Source organism: Hemicordylus capensis, chromosome 5 (assembly GCF_027244095.1).
Source record: "Hemicordylus capensis ecotype Gifberg chromosome 5, rHemCap1.1.pri, whole genome shotgun sequence".
In the NCBI taxonomy this organism is placed as follows: domain Eukaryota; kingdom Metazoa; phylum Chordata; class Lepidosauria; order Squamata; family Cordylidae; genus Hemicordylus; species Hemicordylus capensis.
In genome coordinates, this window is record NC_069661.1 from 210,739,115 (window position 1) to 210,759,556 (window position 20,442).

General features: G+C 45.9%; 1 protein-coding gene across 1 annotated transcript in view; it reads left to right on the top strand.

The window, feature by feature from the left end:
• The window catches only part of FAM234B (family with sequence similarity 234 member B), a 38,604-nt gene extending 19,326 nt beyond the window's left edge, over positions 1 to 19,278 (top strand). Inside the window, exons 5-13 of the mRNA XM_053256991.1 lie at positions 3,099 to 3,226; positions 3,939 to 4,086; positions 5,135 to 5,276; positions 7,023 to 7,166; positions 9,514 to 9,598; positions 11,012 to 11,164; positions 12,711 to 12,813; positions 14,519 to 14,739; positions 15,832 to 19,278. Of these exons, the coding sequence (XP_053112966.1) occupies positions 3,099 to 3,226; positions 3,939 to 4,086; positions 5,135 to 5,276; positions 7,023 to 7,166; positions 9,514 to 9,598; positions 11,012 to 11,164; positions 12,711 to 12,813; positions 14,519 to 14,739; positions 15,832 to 15,837 (1,130 nt within the window). The 3' untranslated portion in view covers positions 15,838 to 19,278. The remainder of the gene's footprint in view (positions 1 to 3,098; positions 3,227 to 3,938; positions 4,087 to 5,134; positions 5,277 to 7,022; positions 7,167 to 9,513; positions 9,599 to 11,011; positions 11,165 to 12,710; positions 12,814 to 14,518; positions 14,740 to 15,831) is intronic.
• The last annotated feature ends 1,164 nt before the right edge of the window (positions 19,279 to 20,442 follow it).

A 20,442-nucleotide genomic window follows, 5' to 3' on the forward strand; every position in this document is an offset into this window, starting at 1 on the left:
CCCAAGGTTAAGAAACCCTGCATTAAGGGTTATACTGGAGATGACAATGGATGGCATTAAGGAAGGGCCCATGGCTCAGGGTGAATGGCTCAGATCCTCATATCTCATCAGCCACCTCCATCCTCCATGACCTCCTCCAGAAAGCAAGTGCAGCAGTATCTGCACAGAGGGTGGGAGGGAGCCCCTAGCCTCACCTCGCTCCCTGCTGCTTCCACCTTCATAGCTGCTGTATTATAATATTAGAGACTTTAAAACACATCTGTAATTTTTTCTGGTGGCAGATATGATTGAGTATAACTATCAAAGGGGGGCTGTGGGTCTGGGGCCCGGATCTTTTAAGCAGCTAGCAATGTTCCTGGAGATGACCGACGCATTATCTTCAGGGCTGCACATCTTCAGCCCTCCCATCACTCCTGACTATTGTCCACTGTGGCTGGGGATTATCGGAACTGTGATCCAGCAATTGCTGGAGAGCCAAAGTTGTGCACTCCTAGAAGCAGCCATTGTAAGAAATAATATCCAACTTGTCACACGTTAAACCTTATTCACCTAAATGATGAAAATACATGATCAGAGCTTCATTGGATACTCGTTCTGTAAAAATAAGGCATATGAAGTAGGGAGATCATGTTATCCATGGCTGAAACTCAGAGGCAAAATGTATACTATGCACCTCTCTGGGATACACATTGTCAGTGAAATACTCATGGCTGTGGTATGACTTCTCCTTCTCCTACTATGTTCTCACCTGGCCTTGCAGTCCAAGAATCTTGGCCAGTCATCACTTCAGGGAAACCTTCTCTCCCCCAATTCTCTGCCAAGGGTGGCTTCATATGTCACCTTTAGCAGAAACTGATGCTCTCTTCCGCAGTGAACACCAAAAAGAATCTTGGCTTCAGTTTCAGAACTGGGCATTTTATGTACTGAAATAAGACATCTAGAATGCCAAACTACTTGGCAGAGATGGCGCATCCAAACATGAGGCAGAAAAGGCTTTGAGACTAATGCGATATAGCGGAGATTCTCAGACTTGGGTTCCCAGATGAGGTTGCACTACAGTTGTGGCTGGGGATGATGGGAGTTGTAGTCCAACACCCCCTGGGGCCCAAGTTTGAGAACCACTGCAATATAGACAGGGAGCTCACAGCCCTATGAACGTGATATATTTATTTATATATTGTTAGATGTATATACCGCCTTTCATTAAAATAATCCCAAGGTGGTTTATAATACATTTAGAAAACAGTACAAAACTATTTGTTAAAACAATACAAATATTAAATTGGAATGTAAGAAAAAATACAAACCTATTTAAAAAGTTAAAAACATTTCGGGGATATTCACACGTGCAGGCAAAACCGGGCTAAGGAAGCCTAGCCCTGTTTGCCAGCATGTGTGAGCCGCTGGTAGCAAACCCACTTGGGGAGCCCCCCACTTAGCCCGGGTTTTGGGTGCCAGGGGCCCCTGAAACCGGGCTTACTGCTTATAGCTTGGTGCTGTGTGGCTCAGTGTGGCATCTACCCGGCCAGTGGCAGGAGGATCCCTGTAATGCATCGCGCTCTTGTGCAGTGCACTATTGGAGTTCCAGGGGCTGGGAAGATGCATCCCAGTCCCCAGCCCTCCATAGGAACATAGGAAGCTGCCATGTACTGAGTCAGACCATTGGTCCATCTAGCTCAGTATTGTCTTCACAGACTGGCAGCGGCTTCTCCAAGGTTGCAGGCAGGAATCTCTTTCAGCCCTATGCAAAAAGACAAGTGTATCTCTTCTAAACAGCAATGGGACAAATTGTGGAAATGGACGTTGGACATAACCCCCCCCCCCATTACCTGATGTGCCTTGTAATCCCCCCTCAGCCCGAGTTACGGTACTGCCTGCATATACTTTATAACTCTGTGGGTTACCAAATCCTCGTTTGTAAAACTTTGTAGATATATGATGTACAAACAACCATTTTGTACTGTATATAATTGTGCTTTGGTAACGTACTGTATGCTTTGGTTGTTTGTTGGTTCAATTAAAAAAATCTTGTCCTATCTTGGAGAAGCCAGAGAGGGAACTTGAAACCTTCTGCTCTTCCCAGAGTGGCTCGATCCCCTACGTGGAATATCTCACAGTGTTCACACTTCTAGTCTCCCATTCATAGGCAACCAGTGCAGACCCTGCTTAGCTAAGAGGACAAGTCATGCTTGCTGCCACAAGACCAGCTCTCCTCTCAATCCTATCCATGCTGCCAGCAGTAGTTGGCAATTGTCTGGGTAGGCAATCCGCCCACCCTGGAAAGAGCCCTCAGTCGTCTGCCTGGGAGGTAAGCATTTTAAGGCTTCCTCCCCATGCAGATCGGAGCCCTTTCTCACTGATCGTGAGAAAGGGCTCGTGTTTTCTCTTTAGATATTTACAGTTGTCTCTCTAACGACCAGCAGATCAAGCTCTGATGTGTCGTTCTTGATGCCACCCATTCGCTTGCCCAGTTGCCACTGTGGCATCCACCTCCCTTTCCCCTTCCAGTTTGAAAATGCTGTGCCCCACAGTGTTGGTCCCCCACATCCAGCACAGACACTCAGCTGTGGGGCACTTTGTTTCCCAGCCAGAGGAAGAGGAAGAGAGAAGTACTAGCAATATTTGTTTCTTTGTTAGATTTTTATACTGTCTTTGTTAGATTTTTATACTGTTTATACTTTGTTAGATTTTAATACTAGTAGCTCTGGGCAGTTAACAACCGATAAAACAAACAAAATTAACAATCAATCCATAACAATTTAAAATAATACACCAATCTGCCAAAGCGTTGAAGGCCAAGCTGAGAAAATAGAAACTGGACAGGCAAGTGAGTGGGGAAGAGGAAGAATGACATATCTGGGGTCAATTTGCTGATATGCTGGAGACATTCACATAAAAAGAGAGCTGTGGGCCCCCTTGCTATTCTGTGTCTGTCTTTAGAGTGAGTCCAGTAACCTTTGTGTGCTCTTGGTTGAGGTTTTTGTCAAGCAATGACTTTGGGGGGAGGGGCAATCTGCACCCCTTTCCCCAAATCTCCTGTAGTTTCTTGCTAATTCTGCCTTCTGCTAACACTGGAATCATGGTCTGTCATCCTGCAGGAAAGCCCATTTGGAAATTCGACTCATCCCACCTTCTGCCTAGTGGCACCTTGGCTGCTCCAGCTGTGACTGTGCCAGATGTGGATGGGGATAGGGTCAACGATTTGGTGATCCTGGCCAAGACAGAGGTATGAGACATAATACCTCTGCCCCACATACCTGGGGGTGAGGTGGAGAACATGATCTGAATTGTGTCTTGTGGATGGCTAGCAAATAGCCTTCCAGATATGTGCTTTTTCCTGCCCACTGTATGTAAGATTTCTTTACTGAGCCAGGAACACAGAATGGAATAAACACCTTTTAAGCAACTGACAAGTCGCTATAATTTTCCAAGAATGTCATGTATGGCTTGAGGCTGATATTCTTTCTTCTCCCTTACCCCAGCCCCACTGTTAGCAGTTTGGCTAACAAAAGAGTTTTAAGGCAGAGGCCCCATTTTGCAAGGAACAAGATGCAGATCACCAGCTATGAACAAAGAACTTGGAGGCTTCTGCATCACAAGTTGGGCATTATTTTGTGGATGAGGAATGGTGTTATATTGCCCAGTAGGATGAGACGTTTTTATGTGTGGAGATCCACTCCCAGAGTTCTGTATAGCTTTTCCTACCCAACCCCAGCATAGCATCTTTCCAGTGGTTGTTACTGCTGGAGTATCTTAGGTTTCTTTTTAGACTATGAGTCTTTTGGAGGACAGGGTCCCATCTTATTTCTTTTTCCATGTAAACCTTTAAATTTGAGAACCTTTACATTTAATATACTATTGAATATACGAATTGAAAAATGATATATACATATTTGTAATAATAATAAAAAATAACAAACCTGCTTTCTCCTATATAGCGAGACGTATGCTTCATTCTGGTATCAGGTAAAACTGGAAGCCCTGTGGGAGGGCCTGTGAAATACACCATCAACAGAAAAGGAAAACCCATTGGCCCACAGGCTCACATCACCAGCCATGGAGCAGTCTACATTCTGTTTGGCTTTGGTAAGATGCCCTGTCATTTCTAGTTGCTGATCTTGTTTCGTATGCACTTTGGCGCTTGAAAAAGGGTGAACTGGACCCAGGACTCTCTGGCAGGATCTCAGAAGGCAGGAGCCGACCTGAAATCTGGGGTTCTATAGGCCCAGCCCCCAAGATATCTAGCTTAGGGATGGTGCCAAAAGTGGAACCAAGGTAATGTCAACAAGGAGTAGGATCTAGGGTGGGACTGGTCTAGAAGATGCACAGTTGCATCTAAACCTATTTCTTTTATTTTTCGTTTAGTTTCCTTGTATTTTTTTTAAAAAATTAATTCCTCTCCTTTGTGAAGTTGCACGTCTCACTAGGTTGTATTTTTAAAAGGATGAAATCAGCAACACAGCTCTGCCTCCATATGTATTTTGCAGAAGCAGTTGGCTCATGCTTTAGCTTCTGGGGCAGACAGGCCCTGTGTGTGCTGCTGAGCACTCTTCGGGTTCGGCTGTTTGTGGAGAGCCTTGAGGACACTGCAACATAGGAAGCTGCCTTATGCTGAGTCAGATCCTTGGTCCATCTAGATCAGTATTGTCTGCACTGACTGGCAGCAGCAATCTAAGGTTTCAGGTAGCAGTCTCTCCCAGCCCTACCTGGAGATGTCAGGGAGTGGACCTGCAACCTTCTGCATGCAAAGCAGATGCTTTGCCACCGAGCAACAGCCCCATCGGGACCAGATGTGAAGGGTATGACCAGAGAGACAACAGAACCCACTGAAATGGGGCCTGCAGGATTACCACACAAGGGCACAAATATAGCTGGGACATGTTTTGACTGATGATGTGGAATAGCCCTCCCAGAAGCAGAGGAGCTGGGAATTCTCTTCAGTGGCCCTTGTGCATTCACCATTTCTGGGATTTCTCTTCAGTGGCCCTTGTGCATGCACCATTTCTGGGATTTTCCTTCAGTGGCCCTTGTGCATGCACCATTTCTAGCCCCCTTCCAGCCTCATATCTGTTTAGTCGAGGCTGATTGTTCAAGTGCCCCAGACTTTGAGTCTTTGCTCCTCTCTGTTGCCTAGGTAATGTCCAAGCAGTTGCCCTGCGGGATATCTTCGCTCAAGCCAGAAACCGCGACACCTTCCCACCTGTGCTGCAGCGAGAAGAGCCAGAGTGGGAGAAGCGCAGATCAGTCAATTTGTCAGAGCTCATTGACATTTACAGGTGAGAAACAGCTCCTGCTCCACTGTGATGTACGTTGGTTTTCTCTGTCTTAGCTCAGTGGGCCATGAAATACATCACACAGGGAGATGATGACAGACTCTCTAGCTACATGTGCGCCTGTTGTGAATGTTTTGTATTTAAAATGCCTTGCCTCAAGTCAAAGGTCACCCACAGCTTGATTTTTTTTAAGTGTTAAAAAAGATTTTTATTTTAAAAATCAGACAAAAGCATTAAAAAATGGAATTAAAGCAAAGAACATACCAATAGTTAAACAAATATCAAGGCCTTCTGAAACAAAAGACAGTTTTTACATGCCTTTGGAAGGACAGAAGAAGGGGTTATATGAACCTTCTCTTGTTATAAAAACACACACACACACACACAAATACATATACGCATCTAATCTTATTTGCTAAATGTCCCCATATTTCTCCCACTATCTACACAACCAGAATTATTATAAACACTTGTTCCCTTGTTGCAGGTAGACTTAAGTCAGCTAGCCACTGTTCAAATCAGAGCTTGCCGACCTGTGTGGATTTTGTTTTGTTCTGAATGATTGTAATTATGCAAAGCTAAGAAGCATTTTCTACTTGAACTCACAGTCTGTTGTTCTTGGCTGTCTGATTCAGAATATGTGGCAGAAGAATCTTGCATGCTATTCCTTTGCTTTACTTTTTTAGTCAAATGTTTGCCAGGTTCTTCTGAATGTGTGCTGAATTTGCTAATGTGGATATGTGATTTTGTACTGCAGGCACACTTCTGAGTCCACCTTGTTTCTGTCAGATCCTCAGCAATGCACTGACTGTGCAGATGCTACATAGTTTCACACAAGACTGTTTTGTTCACAGTCACACTGCATCTTGATTCTTGTGTTGATACATACGATCTCTCTGTATAATCTTCTAGACTACCAAATCCATGCTGCAGTGTGACTGCAAACAAACTACTAATTGACAATATCTATTATACTGAGTGTTTAACTTAAGCAAGGCTGTATTGATATAGAAGATATGGCAGTGCAAATGGGACCAACTGAAACCTGACAGGGCAGACAGATTTTCTATTCAGATCCATGGTTTTAGCATTAGAGAACAAACTTAAAGGAAGAAATCCTTCAACTGAAGGACATGTAAAATACCCCCTAAAAATCCCCTAGTCTTACTGAAAGGAAAATACAGGTGGCCCTCATTACTCACGGTCCCGTTATCCACGGTCTTGGCACCTGCGGTTTCATGTATCTGTGCTTGGTTCATAGGGACCCAGTTTCTTTTTTCGCGGAGCAAAGATAGGGTTGTTTTCGCCTATCTGCAGTTCTTGAGTGACCGGAAATGACTTTTGCTGTCATTTCCTGCTGCCGTTTTGTAGTGCTGAGCCATTTTGTGGCTCTTTTTTGTTAAAAACTTTTGTGAATCGCATAGAGCCTTTGGAGTTAGGCGGTATATAAAATACATACATACATACATACCCTAAAAAAGGATCAAAAATGGAAGGATCTGCAAATTTGGGGGGCATTGCTGGAGAGCTTCCCAAGTGGATCCTTTCCTTACATTCTCTGTCTGAGGCTGACTTGAATCCTGGATGAGACCCAGACCAGTATAAGTGCATTCCAGCAGTATAACATAAGAATGCACCTGGGGGAATTCCTTAGAAACTGCTCTCTAGCACTTGCCATGTCAGGTTTGACCTGGGCTGAAGCCGCTTTAATTGGCCTGAGACGAAATAATTGTTCTCTTCCTCCCCCAGAGGTGGTGTTAAGTTCCTGCAGGCAGTAAAGTCTCCGGATGGCAATTGCAGTGACCTCCTTATCACTACTGAGAGTGGTCTGACCTTACTGCAGGGACAGGACTTGAAGCCTCGCTGGACTCTAAAGCAACAAGACATTGACAGGTGGCCAGGACTTTTCTTGCTTTCTTTTGTTTTGCTTTCGTTGGGCGGGGTTGTTGTTGTTGTTATTTTACATTTATATCCCGCTCTTCCTCCAAGGAGCCCAGAGCGGTGTACTACATACTTAAGTTTCTCTTTCACAACAACCCAGTGAAGTAGGTTAGGCCGAGAAAGAAGTGACTGGCCCAGAGTCACCCAGCTAGTTTCATGGCTGAATGGGGATTTGAACTCGGGTCCCCCCGGTCCTAGTTATATCCCTAGCGGGATATAAATGTAAAATAAAATAATAATAATAATAGAGCATCTGCTTGCATGCAGAAGGTCCCTGGCATCTCCAGGTAGGGCTGGGAGAGAATCCTGCCTGGAACCAATTATATGACTCAGAATAATAAATTAACAATTAATATTAATAAACTTTGTTAGCCATTCCATAACACATTGTTCTCTGGGCAGCTCACAACACAAGGCATAAGCTGTATACGGCAGCTTTCTATGTTCCTATATATTTGTCACATACTCCAAAAGTAAGATGAATCGAGGACATCCTCTTTACCCCATTATCTCTATTCTAAGACCCTAAGACAAAAGCGATGGGCTTCATGGCTGGTTTCACAGCTATGGAAGACAATTCACCTCTTTGCAAAAGTTCACACCGGAGCATCTTGGAGACACGTCTAGGGATGTGCCCGAACCGGTTCGGAGGCCATGCTGGAGGCCTCTGAACCGGTCCGGTTCCGAGCCTGTCCGGCGGTTCGGCACGGAGGGGGGCTGTAGCTATAAGGGCGGGGGGGGGTAGTACTTACCCCCGCCCCCCGCCGCTCTTCCCCCTCCAGCGCTGTGTTATTTTCCAAAGTTTCTGGGGCGGCAGCGTTGCTCCCTGCCGCCCCTGCCCCCGTCGTTAGCCCGCAAGAGCCGATGTAAAGAGCACGCATGCGCCCGTTCCGGCGCGCGTGTGCACTCTGCATACGCCACATGTCTAGGGATGTGCCCGAACCGGTTCGGAGGCCATGCTGGGGGCCTCCGAACCGGTCTGGTTCCGAGCCGGTCCGGCGGTTCGGCACGGAGGGGGGCTGTAGCTTTAAGGGCGGGGGGTAGTACATCAACGTGTGACATATGCGGAGGGAGGAACGCTGCTGGCCCAGAAACTTTGGAAAATAATACAGCACCAGAGGGGGAAGAGCGGCGGCGGGGGGGGGTAAGTACTACCCCCCTGCCCTTAAAGCTACAGCCCCCCCCCCCCGTGCCAGACCGGACCGGTTCGGGGGGTTGCACATCCCTAGCCACGTCATCACATTGACAGCTGGATTTATTTTTAGATCAAAATGTTTAGCATTCATAGTGATACTTTTAATTTGCTTTGGACCCACTCCTTGACTTCAGAATAAGTATACATAAAAAAACAAATGGGGATGCAGAACACAAGAGGTTTACAAAATCACAAACGCTTTGAAGTCAGTGAATGCATCCCATTGTGGCTGAGGGTGATGGGACCCACACGTGCGCACCCCTGATATATACTGTAGGATGGTGGTAGTAGGACTGTTGTGTATCACAGCGTGTAGACTGCCAGCCTCCCAGTGTTGGCAAGATGTAAGGAGCTTTCTGCTTCCAGGTCCACAGAGTACAGGAAGTTCCCTTGCAGACAAATCCTCCTGGTTGCCCAGGCTATGGGTGAGCTTGCGCATGTGCATCATGATAACGTGCATGTGTGAAGCAGCCATTGCCACAAATGCCAAGGCGGAGCTTTCAGATACTCTCAAACACAGTACTCTTTCAATGGGGACAGTTCACATATTTGGCAGTGAGGTGTCAGGGGATTAATACGCATGTACGAATCAGCCCTGTGAGCCATACCGCACAGTGAGCCACACATTACAATCATTACTAAAGATCTGCAGAGCCCACATGATTAGATGCATTTTATATTGGTGTAGGTCACTGAATCCAGAGTTGCTGGTGCATTTTTAAAGGTCTGGGGAATGTTATGATTGCTCATCAAACAGATATATGCAAAGCATGAGGGCAATAAAACATCATGTTTCAGGGTGATGACCCAATTCCATCAGCACAGCGTTTTCCCTCATGGTGTATGGCCGATGAATAATTGGTTTTGGAGCATTGTGCTCCATTTTCTTTTATTCTTCCTTCCATGCGTCAACAAATGGTCCTTGCCCATGCCAAGATAGCATCCTTGATGGATGAGCAGTCTGATCTCTTTTGGCAAAGCCTGGGTTTGTAGGAATGCAGATGAGTGCCGGTGAAAGGAAGGTTTCCGCCAAGGTGTGGATGTGTTCATTTTGAATGCCTCCGTTGTCTCTCCTTGGTTCTGATTGTTGCTTTCTCTTTACAGCCAGCCTTCCCCTGGCTACTTCAATGATGATCAAATCCTGGACTTCATGCTTCAGGCACAAAGTGGAAACAGCATCATGAAAAAGGTTCATTTACTAGCACTCTGAGGCAGTAGTGGGCAGACTTATCGTTTCTGGGAGCTATGCTTTTTTACTTTGCCAGAGCTTTGGGAACTACCCGCATGCTTGGGGAGGAAGAGTCAGTCACAAAAAATGGTGGCTTGGGACTTCGAGCCAATCACAGAACCCAGAAAAAGATGTGTGACTGGGTTCATATATACCAAAACAAAACACAAAAGAACCCAAGTGTATTTAGGTGGACCTCGTCACACGCATCTGCGGTTGGGCAAGGGAGACCTGACCTTGGTATATGTGGTTAAACAAATGGTTATAATCCACGGTTCCTAGGTGGCCGGAAATTACCTCCGAGGTGTGTGTGTGTGTGTGTGTGTGTGTGAGAGAGAGAGAGAGAGAGAGAGAGAGAGAGAGAGAGAGAGAGAGAGAGAGAGAACGAGAACACATGTAGTACAGCCACACCCCCATTGGGCAAGCCAATCAAATTTGTAGTGTTGACTAGAAGGAAAAGGAGGGTGAAGCAAGTCCAAAGTCTTGACAAGCTACTTCAGACGAGCCCGGAAGTTGCCAGTCACTCCTAAGCTACCTAATGCCCACCTGTGCTCCAAGGGTGCATGCTAATTTTTACCCATTGATTACTGTTTTGCGAGATAACAGATACATGTATCTATAGGTAGCTGTAAACCTAGTTTCAAGCAGAACTAGGCCAAGTGGCCAGAGGTGATTGACTGCAAGGCTCCACACATTATGGAAAGTGGATTGATGGACTGAGGTGATGGAATTCTGAATGCAGGTCAGGGCATAAATTAATACAGGGCTGTACAGCTTTGGCCCTCCTGCAGATGTTGGTCTATAATTCCCATAACCCTTGACTATTGGCCACTATGGCTGGGGATGATGGGGAAAAACAGCCAGAGGGCCAAGGTTTTACAGCCCTGGGCTAATATTTGGTAATGTTCCCTCACATTTAAAAACAGAACACCTCTGTATGACGTGAACTAGTATATAGCAGTAGGGCTGTAGTCTAGTTCGCTCTCTGCTAATTGACAAAATCAGAGAGTGTTTTGTGTGATGGAACACTAGAAAAGGTGACATCGCTCCTCCAGCCCCTTAAGTGGAGCAGTCCAGAGTTCTCCCACTTAATTCTACATAACGTCTAGAATGGCTCTCAGTCTTCAAAAGAATATTCTAGCCAGATGCTCCTGGGAAGGACAACCTCATCAACAGGGCTGGAAAAAAGACAGCTAATTCCTGTGGTCTGGCACTGGCACTGGCACCTGCAAATCAGGTGCTTCCTACCTCTGGATTCAGAGGGTCCATTTTTGTAGCCTCCTGATTCCCATTCTCGCCGCCCCCCGCGGCCGCCACCCTGTCTTTTTACATTTAGCTCATTCCTTTGCTCACTTTGGGATTCTCTGTTTTCAGTTGCTGGTGGTGGATGGTAAATCGGGCCTCCCAATCTGGAGCTATGAGCTGCCATGTAACTTGACAAAATCAGATGCACTGTCAGTGATGACTTTGGACAGGAAATCTGTCTTCCTCTTCTGGGCTGAGAAGCTGCCTTTCTTAAATAGTTCGGTAAGTGAGAGTCCAGTTTTCATGTCAGAAGGAGAAATGTGTGTGGTGTTCAATCCCCAATCTCTCCAAGTAGGTCAGGAGAAGGCCCCTGTCCCAGGCTCTGGAGTGCTGCTGTCAGTTGCTGTAGACCAGGGCTGCTCAACTTTGGCCCTCCTGCAGATGTTGGCCTACAACTCCCATAATCCCTGGCTATTGGCCACTGTGGCTGGAGATTGTGGGAGTTGTAGTCCAAAAACATCTGGGGGGCTTAAGTTGAGCAGGCCTGCTGTAGACAGTACTGAGCTAGATGGACCACTTGTCTATCTCAGTTTCTATATTCCTACATGTGTCTGACCTTCATGGCTTTCAGGGAATCTACCTAACCAATACCCTCAGCTGCCCTCTGAGTACATTGGATGACTGGGTTTCTGCAGCATAACAAAATCTGCCTGCTAACTGGTATCATTGAGAAGCCTTTAGTTGCTCTAGCTGTGAAAGGCATGTAGAGAATCCATCCTATCTCTGGATATTAAGTCACTCTTTACTGCACATTAATACTATGCAAAACTCCTACATAAAGAATAACAGTGAAATGTTAGTCTAAGAGTTTCAGCAAATGACGCCATTACTTTGCCCTAAATGGTGACAGCAAAAATAACTAATGATGCCTTTTCTTAACCCTGGCTAAATTTTGCATCCCATCCTGACTCCAGTGGTAGCATCTGATGGTTGCAATGCACTCTGCAAGATAAAGCAGACACCTTTCCTGGCTCCAGTTGTCGTTTAGTTTCCATCTTGAAAATCAGCTCAGTTTTATTGATTGCAAGTTGGATTTGGGAAATGCAGAGCCACTGATGTTAGCTTCTATGAACCAATGCAAATAAATAAATAAAATTGCAAAACTGGAATTGATAAACATTGTGTAATCCATTGCTAGCCGTGGACTTGGGCAAATCACTCCCTCCTAGCTTCAGTTTCCTAATGGGGCACATCCGCATCTCCTTATTGTAATATCCCCAACCTAGGGAACTGTCGCAAATCACAACACTGACCTTATATGTTACACAGGCATTGTGCAGTTTATTGATTTTATTTATTTATTTTTACATTTATATCCCGCTCTTCCTTCAAGGAGCCCAGAGTGGTGTACTACATACTTGAGTTTCTCCTCACAACAACCCTGTGAAGTAGGTTAGGCTGAGAGAGAAGTGACTGGCCCAGAGTCACCCAGCTAGTCTCATGACTGAATGGGGATTTGAACTCGGGTCTCCCCGGTCCTAGTCTAGCACTCTAACCACTACACCATGCTGGCTCATCACCAGTTAACAGAGAAGATAAAACAAACGTAGTTTGACTTGACTGTAAATGGTAGTGGGCGGATCTTAACTGAAAACTAAAGCTGAGAATGCCTGAAGTAATTATTTTTGTTGAAGGTTAAGTGAGTGGCTATGTGGGGGTTAGGAGTTACCCATCCTCTATGGGACAATATACATTTCATAGGAAACCCCAGGAACTATGGAGAAAACAGATAATTTGTGCCTTTGCGGGGGGCTTGGTTTTGTTACAGGAATCCAACGTAAAAAGTCACCATCTCTATCTCCTTCACCCCACTTTCCCTACAATCCTCTTGGACCTGAGTAATACAACAGGCACAGTGACTGCTTCATCTAGTGAGTATGGGGGGGGGGGAATGCAGACAATCCAAAAAGATACTTAACCCCTTCCCAATCGTTGCTGTGTAATGGTGGTTCTCTTCTCTTCCTTCCCGTTTTGTCTGGGTTGCTGAGAGAACTTCAACCTTGTGGTGAAGTATTTGTCTTTCCTCTCATGCATGCATAAGTCCTGGCTGATAGCCATACAAAATGAATCCAAAGCAAGAAGAGGGTGATAGAATCCTTCACTGCCTTCTGATGCAGCAGAGCGGTATATGATGGGTGCACAAAAGACTGGGCCAAGAGTCTTTCTTGCTGCTGGCACAGTGCGATAGGTAGCTCAGGATGCTCTTCTGGGACTGGATACAGATCCTGAACTTGCAGTTGCCTCTGGCATGGGCTGTGGGGTTACAGTGCGGTGCAAAGGTATTTAGTGCAACAAAAATGGGAGCAGGAGCAGGAGGAAGAACAGGACAGACTACCCATGATTCTAGAATGCATCCATGTGTCAGGTGCCCTGAGCCAAGTGCTGGCAAAAACCAGCCAAGGAGGTAGCCAGCCCTGGAACAAATGAGATAGTGGCCTGAAAAAGCTGGGAGGCTCTGAGCGGAATAGCCTGGGGGCCTCCCTCGGGAGCATGTTGCCCAGACAGAGGGAGTGCAGCAGATCTGGGAGCTGTGTAGCAGACGGTAGCATGGCATTGGCTTGTTATGATCACCTGATACTTGGGACCAGAAGGCTTCCAAGCTATGGGGTCTCTCTCTATTTATTTCCATTTTTATTCTGCCTTTCTTTCATGATGGAACTCTAAGCAGTATTCATGGGATTCTCAGGTGGTCTTCCATTCAGGCACTAACCCAGCCTTGACCTGCTTAGCTTCACGAAGGTGGCTAAAGCACGCACCCTCAGACCAGACCCTAAAACTCAGCTTGGTGCCCCACTGAACTGTGCGCAGCTCCCTTTTCCGACCAGTAGCTATGCTGGCCCAGAGAGCAGGGAGTTTTGTGCTTGACACCCAGGGCCCCTGGTTCAAGCCTCATGGTACACCCAAGGCATTTTGGTTGTGGGAATCCTGCAGATGCTGTCCCAGTTGTGCTTCTGGCATTTTTAGCATCAAATGCTGGGGGCAATGGTGGAGTGGGGGAGCGGACCTGCAGCAGGAAGAACCTGCCAGTGCTGGCTTGCATGCTAGATGCAAGATCCTGTTTCATAGGCTGAAGTGGTTCAACTCCCTAGATGCACAATTCCAGTAAAGCAACGAAATAGGGTTTGACCATTAGAATCTCAGGACTCTGCAGTTCTGTTTTGCTGAGCACCTTATATGATTCTAAAGAACTCAGATGCTTTTTTCTTGAGTGTGCCTTTGACTGTTTGGGGTATAATTTCTGTTTGTCGCGCTGTCAGAATTATTATTGTGGCATGGTGTGTTAAGATTTCAGAATTATCATTTTGATATTGTGTGTGCCCATTTGCAAATGATGTCACCTGAGGCTGAAATGCCAGTTGTGAGTGGAGCCTTCCTATCCACCCTGCAGAGACATTTGCAGTCATTGCAGAGTTTCAGTCTGCTGAACACTATGGCTAATTTTGTGTGTAACTGGAGGCCAAGCCTCTACACAGTTCGAGACTGCCAATGAAAGATAGCTTGACTGGCAGATTGGTTCTGAAGGCGGGGAATGTCTTCACGTTCACAAGTATTTTCTTTTCCCTTGGCATCCGCCAGTTGGAATCAATGATCTTCAAAAAGATGCCTTTTACATCACCGTGACAAGCCCCGCCTCCGAACACCAACCAGGCTTTCTGTCAGTCAGCAAACTTCGCCTCAGGTGGGCCTTGATGACTCAGAGCCGAGTGGTGCCCCTTAAGGAGAGCAATCCTAAAATCAACCAGGGGGAACTGAGGCGGTTTCTTTCCAGGATCAAATTTGTTGATTTTTCTCCAAAGGTGAGATGATTTAAAATGTCATTTGGAAATATTTGCATGTGAGAATGTGAACTGCTAGTAGGGATGCCTGGATTTGAAGGTCTGGTGAATTGCCAAACAAAGGGACTGAGAGCCATGACAGAAATATGGGGGGTCAACAGAGAGATGGGACCCTCTCCCTTGACCTTCGGCAGGTTTTATCGAGCCATAGTGTTGTTCATTTGCTCACTAGGGAGACATCTTTGGTAAGACCTCAAACCAACCATTGCAGCTTAAGAGCTGATGGCTGTGCTGCTTTTTCCAGAGATAATTTCCACAATGGCTTATATTGCCATAATTTTTGTAACAAATGGATGAACCATACAGATATGGATACAGATGCAGATACGGATACGATGGATATGTATATACTGCTTTTCAACAAAAGTTCCCAAAACAGTTTACATAAATATCAGTAAAACAAAATGGCTCCCTGTTCCCAAAGGACTCACAATGTAAAAAACCATAAACTTCAGAATGATGCAGTTCATGGGCTCATCAGGGGAAAGAAGTCTTGTGATTGGCCCATTCACCAAAGAACACTGCATATGTCTTGAGGTCATCAGAATAATTCAGGGAGCCCATCTTGTTTCTCAAAAGGGAGTAACATACAAATCAGTTACATACAGTTCTCTGCCAAATGAGCAGATCCCTTCTTGAGCTTAATTTACAGATTCCAGGTTCGAAACATGGATAATGGGTAGCAAGGCCAGGCAATGCCCAGTCCCAGGCTTGGTTGAGGGGCCTAATGTGAACTCAGTAATGAACTTCTGGTGCATGGAAAAGCTGGAGACAGTCTTGTTTTGCAAGGCACCCAGCAAACAGAGTTGATATTTGCTGCTTCTGACTGACTGCACTTGGTGTCGCGTGCGAGTGCCCTGGGGGTCCCCCTGCAAAGGGCATTGCAGATACCACCCAAGCTTATCAGACTTGCCAAGTGAGAGCAGGCCCTCCCTGCCTCATCTAAGACTCCACATTAGGATGTGCCTTGCATGAAGTGAGAGCACCTGGTTTTCTTGCTGGAGACTGACTCCCTCTCCCTCCCTGCTGCTCTCCCACCCTGCCCTTCCCCAGTTCTAGCCCTTTGACTCTTCAGGGTTTCTGAGTGATCGGACAAAAAAAATGTGGCCCTCCGTATCAGTAGGCCAAACTGGTCAGCCAGACTGGGCGACACATCCAGCAAGCGAAGAATGGGGCCTGAAGACCCAGCTTCCCCTCACCCTTGCGTAGATCATGTAGTGCTGGAGAGACTTTGTTGATGACCCTCAGGTATCTTCACACGAAGGAACGCTGCTTGACCCCTCCATCGGTAGTCCTTGCCTGCATTATTCCTTCTGGGTAGATTAAACATGTACATTTATGCAGAGGCACAGGTGTGTATATTATAGATGTGTATATATATATATATATTGTATTTTAAATTTATGATATGTTTTTCAGTAAGCTCCCGTGTGTGTCTTAGAAGCATTTCAGCGAACTCTGCTTTCGGCTAGTCTGCCCTTGCCTCATACATATGTCCCCTTTTGGGTTCCTTCAGGTCTTCTACCTCCTTTGTTTTGGGGTCACTGCTGTATCCCTTTCAGTTTTTCCTTCCCCCATCCCCTGATCAAGTCTGAATTAGGTTATACATGGTAGTGCCGAACAATTGCATATGATCCTAAATTTGTTTAGAGCCAGACTGGATTGGGTCTTGTCAAAAGAAAAGACTGTGCTCCCTGCCCAAATATCTCACTGTTCTCATATAGCTGGGATTGGCCGCCTACCATGGTTTTGTCTAACAAAACATCCATCACTACGCTCTTGTTTACTGGCTATGAAATGACAAACGTGGGTTGGGCCATAGCTCAGTGGCAGAGCATCTTCTGTGCATTCAGAAGACCCCAGGTTCAATCCCTGGCATTTCCAGGAAGGGCTGGGAAAGACTCCTGCCTGAAACCTTGGAGAGCTGCTGCCTGTCAGTGTAGGCAATACTGAGTTAGGTGGAGCAATAGTCTGACTCATCGAAGGCAACTACCTACATAAACAGGCCATGCCTGAAGAACTCCTCCTTTGGTGCAATAGGGCTGGTGTGTTTCCCCGCAAGAAGAACTCTGGCTTCACTACAGAGATGTGTAGCTGGCGTCTGGCTCTGCCTCTGGAAAGCACGGGGGCTAAGGATGGCTGTCAGACACTGGTGCATTTCTTTTGTGAAATTCAGTTACAATGTTGGTGTTTAGATGCTATTATTGGCCAGGTGACGCTGAGCATCCCAGCCAGGCATCTCTTATCTATCAGAGGGATCTGTCCTGTTTACATAACCTATCATCCATATGATGAGGTTATTAAAATAGATGTAGGTTGTTGTTGTTGTTGTTGTTGTTGTTGTGTTGCCTTGTCTACTGGCTCAATCAAAAATTATGTCCAGTACATCCAGACTTCTAATTGCAGTAGAGCCTCCGGCTGTGTTTCAGAGAGCATGGTGATCTAGAGTATGTGAAATAAAACCAGCCCTGATACTGGGGCAATACACAGAATCTTAGAATCTGCTCCTTTTCGAACACCCCTTCCCATGTAAAGTTGCCTCTCCATTTTTAGGGTGCTTAATTTTGATCAGGGTTTAATTCTGCATCAACCGTCTGCAGCTCTTTCTCTCTCCTCTAGGAGGAAAAACAAAATATTTTCTGGGATTTCCTCTCTGTTGGTTAAGGAAATGGCACTTTTTACACTTCCGCTTTACAAAGTCATATCAGGGTGGGTGGGGAGGAGGTGTCTCTCTGTCATGCTCTCTGTTTTTGCCTTATTTCTTGCCACAGTGTTTCCACTGGATTAGGCTTCATAAACGCAATGATTTTTAACAAGTTATAATGCCTTTGTTATCTTCTCTCAGCAGCATGTAATTTATAAAGCATCACAGTAACTATTAGAAGTTATATGGGATCCAGGGGAAAGTGGATCAGTGACAAAGGTACTCAAAGGAACGGATACTCTGTAGTACTCATTCAAGCTGATCTTGTGGTAGCAAGCAGGACTTGTCCCCTTAGCTAATCAGGGTCCACCCTGGTTGCATTTGAAAGGGAGACTTGATATGTGAGCACTGGAAGATATTCCCCTCAGGGGATGGAGCCTATAGACCAATGGTCTGACTCAGTATATGGCAGCTTCCTATGTTCCTAAGGAGGAAAGCTGGTCCTGTGGTAAAGTAAATTAAAGTGTGCCATCGAGTCGATGTTGACTCCTGGTGACCACAGAGCCCAGCAAGCATGAATTGTCCCCTTTGCTAAGCAGAGTCCGCCCTAGTTTGCATTTGGATGGATAACTATGTGAACGCTGCTTGCTGTAAGACATTCCCCACTGTAGCTCAGTGGTAGAGCATCTGTTTGCATCCAGAAGGTCCCCAGGTCAGTCCTTGGCATCTCCAGAAAAAAGACCCCTCCCTAAAACCTTGGAGAGCCGCTGCCAGTTGGTGTAGACCGGGGTTCACCTGTGGTACTCCAGATGTTGCTGAGCTACAACTCCCATCATCCCCAGTTATAATTTATTGTGGCTGGGGATGATGGGAGTTGTAGTTCAACTACATCGGGAGTACAGTACCACAGGTTGGGAACCCCTGGTGTAGACAATACTGAGCTAGATGGACCTACTAAATGGTCTGACTTGGTTTAAGGCGGTTTCCTGTGGTCCTCTGAAAGTTACTCAGTGTTCTACCATTCAAGAACATTCTTCCACCTTCCTTAGGATTGAAATCATCCACTGATTTATTTTAGATCAAGGGAATTTCATCACTCCACTGATTTATTTTAGATCAAGGGTAGATGTTGGAATTAGAAACAGCTTCATCAGGGCTAGCACCATAGTCAGGGGGAACTGGCTCTTGTTGCTTCATGGGAGTCACACAGCCACATTCTATCCTTCTAAATGCCTCTCTACCATTAGCTTTTACCTTCAGGCCCTGAGGCAGGGAGTTGGAGCCCTCCCTGTCGACTCCTCTGAATAGTTTGTGTATGTTGGATGGGGCTTTGGACGAATAGCTCTGTAAATACTACCAGAGCTTATAGCACTTGTCTTCCCCCTGCCATCTCCTTGCCTGGTTTGTATTTATAAATAAGGGTAATTGCTAAAGGGCTGAGAACTGGTTCCAAAGTGTCCTCCCAAGGTAGGAACTTCTTTTTCCATGCTGTCCAGCCCTAGCAGGCAATGTCTGTAAAGTACCGGAGACTGTACGTGCTCTGCGTTTCTTCCTGTAACAAAAGTGCTCCCGGACTTGGATCCCCAGAAGTTGTTGGACTACAACTCCCATCATTCCCAGCCACAAAAGGCCATTGTGGCTGGGGATGAAGGGAATTGTAACCCAACAACATCTGGAGAACGCCGTTTGGGAACCCTTGCTCTAACACGTAGACTTGATTTATAATATTGTTTGGTGACACTGGGCCCTCCATAATGTGAATTAGTTCTGCACATCCCATCTGCACTTTAAATAGCTTGTCTGTATGTTGTCTGAACTGTGAACCATAATGGAACAAATAAATATCATATACAGCATCTCTCTGGTTTGTGACTTGTTTCTGCTAGCTTCTCTGAGGAACGAAGGAGACTAAGGAAAAGAATGTGTGACTTTGATGCCCCTGGCATAGTCCTAAGGTTCTGTCTAGACATATAGGATTTCAGCAGTAAATCTGCTGTGGGAGCACACTCACTGCAGTTATGGCACACATACATCAACCATTTACGTCCCTGCTTGAGGAGAAGCTAGATTTGCACAATGTTGATTGACCAGCCCTGGTGTCAATCAAAGCAGGTCTCTGCACAGCTCTGATTGGCTGGCACCTCTATCAGTCACATTTCCAACACCCTGCTCGTGAGCAGACTTAAAAGTGTGTGTCTGGGAGGGAGGGAGAGAGAGAGAGAATATCTTTAAAATGCACACACAAGCAGGTCCGAAACATCAAAACTAACTAGACAGCCTGCCTGAAGCGTGTCAGGAGGAGAGAAAATCATATTTCAGTCCAGAGCCAGGTACGAGTGTCAGAACAGAGTGAAGATCAGGAGGATCAAAGCTTGCTTACATTAAAAACCAAAAGCCTACCCTCTTTTCTCCCTTAGTATGTCTGTACTAGAGAAAGTGAAAAAGTTAATTTTTTAAAACTCTTTTAACTGTACTAAGCCCAAGTGAAAAAAGAGGGGTTTTTTTTCCCAAGGGAGAAGTGAAGGGCAATCAGGAGCTCCTGAGAATGTGATTCAGAGGGAGATCTGCAGCACAATTCCGAGTGTTTCTACTCAGAAGCAAGCTTCACTTGGTCCAACAGGGCTTCCTCTCGAGTAACTGTGCTTAAGCTGACTGCAGGCTAAGGCATCTTTTGGGGTCATGATATTAATAGGCTAGATTAGGATTGCCAACACTGACTGAAGCTATTTCTGGAAATGGTCCCCCCACCTGCCCCCAATATTTTCCACAGTTCCAAGTGACTAAAATCTCCACGATTGCTTTCAATAGTCATCTGGAGATTGGTGCCAATTCCTGGAGACTCCAGAACAGTCCTGGAGGGTAGATTACCTCAGGCTGGATTCTTTCACAATGGGACAGAATGCACAAAAAATTAAAGAGAATGCATTCCTATTCTTGACAATTTGACAACTGTCTCAGTTGAAGGGAATGTCTGACATGGTTTGGGTTGAAGCCAACTCCAAGTGCGATCTTGTGACTGT